Source organism: Urocampus carinirostris, chromosome 17 (genome assembly GCF_059441175.1).
Source record: "Urocampus carinirostris isolate Australia breed hairy pipefish chromosome 17, RoL_Ucar_1.0, whole genome shotgun sequence".
Classification (NCBI taxonomy): domain Eukaryota; kingdom Metazoa; phylum Chordata; class Actinopteri; order Syngnathiformes; family Syngnathidae; genus Urocampus; species Urocampus carinirostris.
The window spans coordinates 12478691-12488970 of NC_142365.1; the positions used below are offsets into that span (position 1 = coordinate 12478691).

At 40.9% G+C, this 10280-nt stretch overlaps 1 protein-coding gene across 1 annotated transcript; it reads left to right on the plus strand.

Moving 5' to 3' along the window:
- Nucleotides 1–108: 108 nt before the first annotated feature.
- On the plus strand, nt 109–10042 carry LOC148349245 (serine/threonine-protein kinase pim-1-like). The gene is made up of 10 exons (XM_088321738.1): nt 109–314; nt 3131–3412; nt 3480–3572; nt 4865–4959; nt 6307–6351; nt 6412–6624; nt 7862–8042; nt 8104–8277; nt 9777–9882; nt 9950–10042. Exons 1-9 carry the CDS (start codon nt 185–187, stop codon nt 9866–9868), a joined length of 1305 nt encoding a protein of 434 aa, XP_088177864.1. The 5' UTR covers nt 109–184; the 3' UTR covers nt 9869–9882; nt 9950–10042.
- The last annotated feature ends 238 nt before the right edge of the window (nt 10043–10280 follow it).

Genomic DNA, 10280 nt, shown 5'->3' on the forward strand with positions numbered 1-10280 from the left:
ACTCTACGTCCTACCTTAGAAACCTAGCCTGGAGCTCAACGCCAAAGCCTGCCGCGTGCACGCGCATGTGATTCAAATAAAGAAAACACGATTGCAGAGGTGAATGAGGAAGAGGGCGGGGCCTGTTGTACGGCCACGCGCAAAGCTCGCCCCCCCTCCCTGCAGCGGCACCCTCCCCAAAATAATGATCCTACTTGTTTTTGTCCTCTTCAATAAATATGCGTTTGTTTGCCTATTTATTTTTGCCCCTCAGCAAGAGATAAATAACAAATACTTTTGGTTTGAAAAGTGGAGGAAATTGATGACTAAAGGAGGTAAGTAACTTTACAATTAGAACTGGCTTCATTTGTATGCTTCCTACATCGTAATTATCTGTATCAGGGGTCACCAAAGTGTGGCCCCCTTAGAGCAGCTGTGTAGCCCGCGGACCGGTACGAAAAATTGATCGTTTGGTTGTGGTCAATCAAAGGGACAGGTGTGTATTTTTAGCGCCTCCTTGAGGTAAAAAAACAAAACTTTATTAAAAAAGAAAGATAATATAGATTCAAATAGTTCGTATAGTTTGACTTACTATCATCTAACCGTGATTTTTTTTTTTTACTTGGTGGTCGTGAAATTAGCAGTTATTGTTGAAGAGAATTCGTCTCGTACGTGTTCAGAGAGAATGCAGGAATCAATGGCGTCAGAGGGAGCTCTTGTTTATTGATGCAACAATGTCACAAGAAACTCAAAGAATCTCCAGACACGAGTGGGTCTTATAGTTTCAATACAGCATGAGTACACGATTCAGCCCATCCTCTTCACGTTTACATGCCACGTGAAGGGGGGGGGTTCCGTAACCATAGTACTTGGAAATGTTTTTAATTTTGGGTCAGTTTGCCCTTTGCCGGAGTCTCTTGTCAGATTGTTTTTACTAATTCGTCTGCCGAGACCTTCCCAAAATGTAAACAACATTTCTCCCAACTGTAAGCAAGTCTTTCTAAATGTCAGCGAGTCCCCTGAAGAAATGTAAGCAAGTTTATTCTACAAATGTGAGCAAGTTTATATTCTACAAATGTAAGCAAGTTTATTTTCTACAACACATCCCCCCCTTCGGGAGTTTATCTCCCACATTGAACGGAAATTAAAATCGAAAAATTAATACAGGGTAGCGGTAAAGTACCTTAAATCATAGCTACCAATACACGGACAGAATTACCCGAATCGAAAATAAAAATAAAATCCTGGCGGTCAGCCTGCTGTGATTATTCTAACTTTGTTATTTATGTTTTGATTACAAAAACCTCCAACACTCCAAACATATATGAACTGATAAGTGATAACAGCGGTTACAACAGTGCAAAATTCTGGTAATAGTCGTTGATACATTTCAATATGAGTGCATGATTGGATAGTGATACAGTATACATATTGGCCTTAGGCCTGACCCCGTGAATATTTTGAAGACCATGCTTCGCATATTTGTCATCGGGTGTCGCAAAGTCAGATGTTGGAGTGAGAGATCATCCCAGCAGGCATCACGCGCGGTTTCCATGCAGCCCAAAACCGCCATTGACAAGAAACTCAAAGAATCTCCATACACGAGTGGGCCTTACAGTTTCACGAGTACACGATACAGCCTATCCTCTTCACGTTTACATGCCACGTGAAGGAGGGGGTTCCGTAACCATAGTCCTTGGAAATGTTTTTAATTTTGGGTCAGTTTGCCCTTTGCCGTAGTCTCTTGTCAGATTGTTTATACTAATTCGTCTGCCGAGACCTTCCCAAAATGTTAGCAACATTTCTCCCAACTGTAAGCAAGTCTTTCTAAATATCAGCGAGTCCCCTGAAGAAATGTAAGCAAGTTTATTCTACAAATGTGAGCAAGTTTATATTCTACAAAAAAAATTGTCCTTTATATTCTACAACATTTGTTATAACTGTCAGGACCACAACGGAGACAGGACCCACTTGCGTTACCTTTCTCTCAGTTTTATTGGGAAGAAAGGAAAGGATTGCACCTAGGATCTGTTGCTCGCTGGTCGCGGGAAGCAGGTCGCTCTGAACATGGAAGTGGCACTTCCGTGGCGAGCGATGGCGGTGTCGCGAACGGAAAAAACGGGTCAGTAGCAGGGACAGGAGAGCAAAAACGTGCTCGGGATCAGCAACGGGTCGAAAGCCAGGAGAGGAGAGTAGACGTGGTCAAGATCAAAAAACAGGTCGAAGCCGGGGAACAGACGGGAGCAAAAACAGGAGTGAGTCACATACCTGTCAACCTCCACGGCTCCATGCCTGTACAAACTGTCATATTTTCCCGTACAAAATACCAAATAATTGTACACGATATTATTTTTTTTCGGAACGATGCATGATGGGAAATCCCCAGGCGGCAGAAGCATGCGCACAGTAGCATCAAACCGCTCGCTTCGTTTGCAACAAAAAAAACGATACCGAGATAGAGGCTTCCACGGCAAACTCCTTTGACTTGATTGATTTGCCGTTTTGCCGATAGTTGGTGTATACCGGATGGTACCCGTCATTGACAAATTTGCGTTTTTCCGTACAGATTTCCTTGTACGTCGTACTCGTCTTAAAATACATTAAAAAACGTACTTTGTACGGCAAAACCGTACAGGTTGACAGGTATGGAGTCAGGGTCGCAAAAGCTTGCCTAGAGTAAAGTGAGGTTCGCAGACGGACTGACAACAGGTGACAGATAGGAGTAGGTTTAAATAGTGACAGGGAGCCAATCAGAGTCCCAGGCAGTTGGCGCCAAAGGAGCGGGCATAGGTGCATCACATCGGTAATCATGACAATAACATGATCCTTACTTAAGGGAGCTAGCATGATTGGCCGCCAAACCAAATCTTACAACCCAAAATCAGATTTTAACTGTTACCTTCGGAAAAGACCCCTAAACCTCCAGCTAAGGCACACATTTTTTATGCCATTCATTTACTAGTCCGGCCCCCTGCGAGAATGTTTTTTCTCCCATGTGGCCCCAGTGCTAGAATGAGTTTGACACTCCTTGAACTCATTTAATTGCTAAGTGTTCAAAAAAAATGGGGTACGAGTGGCCAAAGATTATAAAATGATCCACACAGTACATAGTTTACAAAATCCAAAACTAAACTGAAAATTGTGTTCAAAGTCTGGAGGCATTGTAGCACACAGCAAAGGGGACATTTCCCAAAGTTGCCCCACAGAACCAGAGGTCTTGAAATGAGGTCCAGTCCCAACCACTCGGGTCCTCTCGAGGTGGGTCGGGTGGTCCTCTGTGAACCTTCTTGCAGCTCCGAGACAAATGCGAAGGTGCAAGGCACCAAGAGGAAAATGGAGGCCGACGCTGAGACTTCAGCCAGGAAGAAGAGGAAATCTGGAGAGCTTCCCATGGTTGGGGACAAAGAGTGTCCGGGGGTCTCTGGAGGCAATGGTGGGTCAAGCTATTATGACTTTTCATCAACTGCCTTTTCATAAAAATGTTTGTGTTTATCTTGTAGCCGCAGACATAGGGGGTGAAGACGGAGAAGGTTCGACCGGTGGACTGAAGAAGATGAAACCGAGTGCCGTTGATGTGTCTGGAGTTTGTTGGGGTTGGTATCGCTTTTGTAAAAACTCAAACTAATCCATATGACAGTGCTGTACGTTGAGAGGTGAGGTAAACTGTCAGGACCAGGACAGGAAGCAGAACCCAATCGCGTAACGTTACTCACAGTTTATTAGGGGGAAGAGAAATGAGCGCACACTTGATCTGGGGATCGTTGGTCGCGGAAGTAGATTGCTCAGAACGAGGAAGTGGTCAAAATCAAACAGATTGGGGCGAGAACAAAACAGGAGCAAAACACAGGCAAAAACGGAGATTCACAGGGCTTGGCAAAACAAGAGCAAAAACACAGGAAAAACGGAAATTCTTAAGGCTTGACGTATCACAACAGAGTTTAGCAGGAGTTTCGCAGACGCTCCCACCCCATGCGACTCACAAGACAGCGTTTAAGCAATCAGGGAGCAATCTGTTAACGAGTTTCAGCTGGTGTCCATGGGCGGGGCCAATTGGGCGCCGTGGCAACCGTAACAGAACCTGGCGCCACACGGCGGGGACCAATTGGGCGCCACGGCAGCCGTTACATAAACAAGGGAAAATTGTCATATTAAACATTGCTAATAAAATACTTTGTAGTATATATTTATAAATATATGATAAAAAAACATAAATAAGTAAAGAAAAGATACATTTGATTTACCTGGCTTCAGCTGGTACAGTGAGGTAATGGGTGGATGCAGAAGAGGAAGGAGATGGGTGATTAGAACCGCCTGCCCTTAGAAGACTTTGTTGATTTTATCACTTTGCTATTTTCAATAATCATCCCGATCGTCGACTATATCGAGCCTACCAACATTATACTGCTGCTTTTCTCCCATTAAAAAAAAGTAACGCTTTTTAAAGTTAAACGACAACATTAAAAAAATCTTGACCCAAGAATAGTATATTAGTCTACAGCTGCTTTATTTTGTGCGTGAATAAACTGCTCCAACGATTGCATTACAGTTCTGCTTTGGTAAAAGTTGGCCTCTTCTAGTATTAACCAAGCTGTCACGTCCAGAACAAAGGGTAGACCCAATCGCGTAACGTTTCTCACAAGTTAATTGAGATAAAGAAGGAAAGGCTGCGCCCACAATCCAGTGTTCGCTGGACACAGGGAAGCAAGTCGCTCTCGCAATCCGATCGTGATCTGAATACGGAAGTGGATCTTCCGTAGCGGGAGATGGCGGTGTCAGGGACGGAAAACAGGTCGGTAGCCGGGACAGGAAACAAAAAATGCGATTTTGCAGTAAATGTTTGACTGTGGATTCAGACTTAAAGAACCCTATTTGTGGTTCATTTTAGCGCAAGTGGAACTGAAATACGTTCAGGAGAGACTGCTAGCCGAAGGAGGCTGCGGATCGGTTTTTGCAGGCTACCGCAAGACGGACCATTTCCCAGTAAGTGTTGTTTACTAGTTTCGCTAACGAAACGGCTTTATGAGCCGACTCTTTAAAGTGAACGGCACCAATCAGGAGCCGGTTCCTTTCAAGACGCTTTCTCCCCTTCTTGTGATTGGTCAAAATGTATTTTACTTCCAGAATCTAGGTTGTTGACCTTAAATATATTATGTATGTAAAAGTTAACATTGGTTTGTATTAGTCTTTTTGTAGATCTGTAAATATTTGAATTCATATGTTTCTCAGGGATAATAGTTTTTACAATTAGCTTTTTAAAAAAAGAGTAAAGATCATGCTTGTATTTCATAGTTAAGTATATTAAATGTTTTGTGTCGTGGTTTTTTTCAGATATTCTGAGTCGTCTGACTCAGTTGCCTAGTATAAAAAGGTCCAAAGTTGAAATGAGTTAAAAATTCAGTGAAGTGTGAAAAACTGATGCAATTACAGTATAATTTACTGTGCATTCGTTTCTTCCGTTCCCTTTAAGTCAGGTTCGTCATTCTTACCGCCCCAGCTCTTTCTGATGCGGGTATCCACTTAATACATAATTTAGTAGAGTAATGGATTTTTTTATGATTAAAAATTATTTTTATGCTTAATGTTACTTTATTATTGACAATATCCCGATTAAAAGGACCCCCAAAACCTGTATTTTTTTCTGAGATTATTTTAGTTTTTTTTCCCTTTCCCTTTGGTTTTTTTCTAGCTTTTTACTTTTTGTTTTAGTTTACATTTTCCTTTCTCCCCTACTTTTTCTTGTTTTTCCCCCTAGCATTTTTTATACTTATTTTCATATCTTTCTTCTAATCTTTTCTTTTCTTTCTTTTTCCTTTATTCCTGTTATTGTATTATTTTGTATTTTTCCTTAGAATTTTACTTTTTTTCTTCTTGCTTTGTTCATTTTGATCTCTTTTTTCTTTTTATGCTTTTTTTCCCCCCTTGATGTCTTTTTCAGATTGTTAAATTCAGATTCAGATTCAGATCTACTTTATTGTCATTCTAGTACACGTGTATACAGAACGAAATGTCGATACATCTGACCCGCCAAGTTTCCTTGAATGTACAGATATAAGTAAAAGTTGTATTGTATTATGGCTACGTATAGTATTTTACCATAGTGCCGATAGTGCAAGAGGAGTAGCTAACCAGATAAATAAATAAATACTAAATAATAGTTGGCAATGTATGGATTAAAGCCAGAAAAACATTCTGAGCAGCTGTTTGGTTCTTTTTGGTGAGCCGAGAAATAGCTGTTTCACTAAAAATAGCCGTAATTCCATCACTATTTCCTGCATGCAAACAAAGTAGCCTAGAAAGTACACTGATCTTAGTTTTTTGACTTTGTAGGTGGCCATCAAGCACATCCCAAAAGAGAACCACATAAGTATCCAGGTAACTGGAATTTGCCGACCCTACACAGATTCAGTTTCTCACCTTGATCTGACGTTTTAGAATAATGAGAGCATCAAGGTGTCTTCAGAGGTGGCGGTAATGAAAAAGCTTGAGAAAGACTTGCCCGAGGGGCGTTCGCCTTACGTCAGCTTGCTGGACTGGTACGACTTAGACCAGAAGCTCATTCTGGTGATGGAGAGGCCTGTTCCAGCTGAAGACCTCACAAACTATATTGACAGGAAAGGGGGCTGTCTTGACGAGATGGAGGCAAAGGTATGGTAGTTTATGTGAATGTCAGAGTATGGAAATCAAAATGGACTCAGTAGTCTATCCCTTAGAGTTATGAGACCCCGGTGGGTGGACAGTCAAGGTTGGAATAAACTTGTTTTTTGTCCAGCTGGATTAGCCCCCGTAAACTCTGCGTGTGTTATCTTTGCCAGTTCAGCCCATTTTGGCTGCAACGCCTTGTTTTTCTTCACAAAAACTACCAAAACTTGGCTTAAAACACTTGTAACGTCTTCAAATAATTAATACATAAACCAATATGGCGACGGGCTGGCGAGTGTTCTGGTGTTACTATGATGAGGTCACAGCTTAAGAAGTCAATGACGATACAGGCTTCAAAATAGAATAGAATAGAATATACCTTTAAAATGCATTATTTTGGAAAATAATTGGAATATTGATGAAATATATATAGATATTATGCAAAAATCATCTACTATTTTGTCACATTTTGCATGTTGTAGAATTTGTGTACGAGTTTGACACAAATTTCGGGTTGGGTCAGGCCTATAATGTCAATCATTACGTTCGGGTCGGGCTTCTCTCTCTCTCTGACTTTTTAAAAATAAATAAATGTTAACAAATTGTATAGTAAAATAATGTGTGGATACTGAACTAAAATAAACACATTCATTGAAAAAAGGCAAAAAAATGATAAACTTCTATGCTTGCAATAGAATGCTTAGATTGTTTTTCTTTGTCTCTCTGCCTCTTTTTCTTAGTGCCGTGCTCGATACTTAAGGATGTACTGCTCCTGCTGTTGATGGCAAAATTTTCAACCTGTCAAAATGACAGAAAGCTTTGAAAAAAATTCTGTCAAGTCTTAAAAATGATCTGTAAATGATGGAAAAAGGACTGTAACCGGCGGACAGAGAAATACTAAAGATTTAATGGTTTATACTTTCATGTTAAACTTTGATTACCTTACAAAAGACAGACTTTAATTTGTTATCATAAATCACCTCTTCTCCTAAGCCCCACACCAAGTAAAATATGAAATTTTGGGTTATGCTTTGGGCTGTCCTGCAAATTAAGTTGATTGGTCAGGATCAGGCTGGGTCAGGCTTCAATAGTCACCGCTCTGGGCCAGGTCCGGCTGGATTTTTAGGGCCCAATTTTTCCTCGAATACACAGTTGTGTAAAAAAAACAACAACTATGAATGATAAAGAAGAGTTAGAAGATTTAACACAAGATCAAGCCTCTCCCACAATGTTTATTCCTCAGATCATTCTGAGACAGTTGCTGGACGTGGCCCACAAACTTCAGAAGAAGCACATCTTCCACCGCGACATCAAGATGGAAAACATCCTGATCGAGAGCACCGCCGACGGCCTTCACATCCGTATCATCGACTTCGGACTGAGCTGCTTCACCAAGAAAAAATCCGTCTACAGACTCTTTTTCGGTAAATCTCGAGATTACGATTCCCGTTTACCTTGTTGTGACCGTGCTCTGGGTGTTTTTAGGAACTCCTTCGCTGGAGCCGCCCGAGTGGCTCCGTCACAAGTGGTACCGGGCTGGCCCGACAACGGTTTGGCAGATAGGGGCAGTGCTCTTTGAAATCCTCCACAGCAAAGTGGAATTTCAAACTGAAAGGTTCCTCAAGGAGGAGATCACGATCAGCAGCAGGATTTCCAACGGTAAACAATCATACAAAAGAATCTTCATTCCTAAGCATTTAATGAACCTGTGGGTTTTCAAAGCGACCACTAGCAAAAAATTTTGACTTTCGCTACTGTTCTATGAGTCCTGTACAAGCGCCAGAGAATCTTGTCACTCTGAATCCTTATGTTCATGCGAGAAGATTCCGTAGGAATCAAACCTGTGGTAGGACTGGGTCACAAGTGTCAAGAATGACTAATTTGGTATGCATTTCTCTGCGCGAGAGCAGCCCCTCTGGCGATCGATAGAACACCAATGATTAAAATTAAGCTAAACCACATGTTCATTTTACTTGTAGGTTTAGAAATTTGTAATTACAGTAATACCTCGGTTATCGCGGTTAATAGGGACCAAAACCACCCGTGAAAAGTGAAAATCCGCGAAGTAGCGATGCCCCTTCAAAAATGCTTAAAAAAAAAATATATATATATTTTTCAAAAATATTCTATTATTATTATTTTTTAGACCCGGTTAATTGGGACCAAAACCACCCGCAAACAGTGAAAATCCGCAAAGTAGCGACGCCCCTTCAAAAATGCTTAAAAAAAATAAAATATATATATATATATATATATATTTTTTTTTAAATAGTTTATTTTATTATTATTATTTTTTTAGACCCGTGAAGCTCTGAACCCGCGAACGTGGAACCCGCGGAGTAGCGAGGTCCCACTGTATATTACACAACTTGAAGAAATTCACGTTTGGCCGTCTTTTAACAAATACAAAAGCCCGAATGACCATTTTGTGAAGGTAACTGGGGCTGTTTGTGATTTTAACCTTAACTACCACGGCTGCAAATACAAAATGTGATTCTATTATTGGATTCTATTCTAAGCATGGCAAGTGACAATTTTTTTGTTAGTGTAGCATGTAAATTGCACAACGAAAGCAACATTCGTTTCTGTTGAATGTGTGTTAATGATATAAAACCCAATGCCTTTACATATTTCACCTATATCACTCATAGTCCAGTGGTTCGAGACACTAGACTTGGAGCACCAAAATGCTCTCTGGTATTGTTCAAGTGGCCGGATCAAACTTAGAGGTGGAACATATCAATCTTGCGGGCTGTAGTTTGGGGACCACTGGTCTAGCCGTTTAACATATTCAATCTTTAACTGGCCTTTTTAGGAGCTTGTCCCACTAGCTGCTTAAGTTAGCCACTTACACCAGCTCTGACAATCTCCAGCTATTGGCTCTTTTCAGCCGCTGCGGCTGTCTCCACTTTAGTCTTTAGTTGTCTCATGTGGGGATCAACACCAGCTTTCATGTCCCATCACTAGCAGAAATTCATTCTTGTTCATGCACAAAAATATGGATTTGAGCTTCCAACACTTCGGGCTTACGTATTTTGTCTTTGAATGTGCACAGTTCAGCTGCACCCTTATATACAAGGACCTCTATTGGTGACTTATTACAACTGTCACTTAAACACTATTAATGATTGAATCCAAACTTACATTTGTCGCCTAAGATTGTCGGGATTTCCTGCAGAAGACTTTGACCGCCAAACCTGAAGAACGGCCCACGCTCAAAAAGCTGCAACGTCACAAGTGGCTCAAATAACACCAGAGATCGGGGTAAGATTATAAAGATATAAGGCACAAATTCTGGTCAGTTCAACCCTGTAATCCGTCTTTTATCCAGATGGCCAACATTTGATAACCAACAATCAACAAAGCGAGAATTCCTATCGATCCACTATGCAAAAAAAGCAATAAACCAAATATTTTCTCACAAGTGTTTTCATTTTTCACTCACCACAAAAATGCACGATGGTGATGCTTTATTAATATCAGATGTGGCGTAATAACAAATTTTCATTACAGTGAAAAACATTAATAAGCTTCTTACATTTTTGCTTAAAATTCATGGGAGTGCAGCTGAATACAAATCAGACATGGATTTAGGGAAAAGCGCACAACAGGGAAGACAAGTCGTCATTGAGATTCTGCCATCACGACTGACACACTCACAG

What these genes read in the sequence shown, in the direction of transcription:
- LOC148349245 (XM_088321738.1), top strand. Translation starts at nt 185, where the DNA reads ATGATCCTACTTGTTTTTGTCCTCTTCAATAAATATGCGTTTGTTTGC. An exon ending in GAAATTGATGACTAAAGGAG is followed by an intron (nt 315 to 3,130) that starts GTAAGTAACTTT and finishes TTGTGTTCAAAG; the next exon opens with TCTGGAGGCATTGTAGCACA. An exon ending in CAGCAGCAGGATTTCCAACG is followed by an intron (nt 8,278 to 9,776) that starts GTAAACAATCAT and finishes TTGTCGCCTAAG; the next exon opens with ATTGTCGGGATTTCCTGCAG.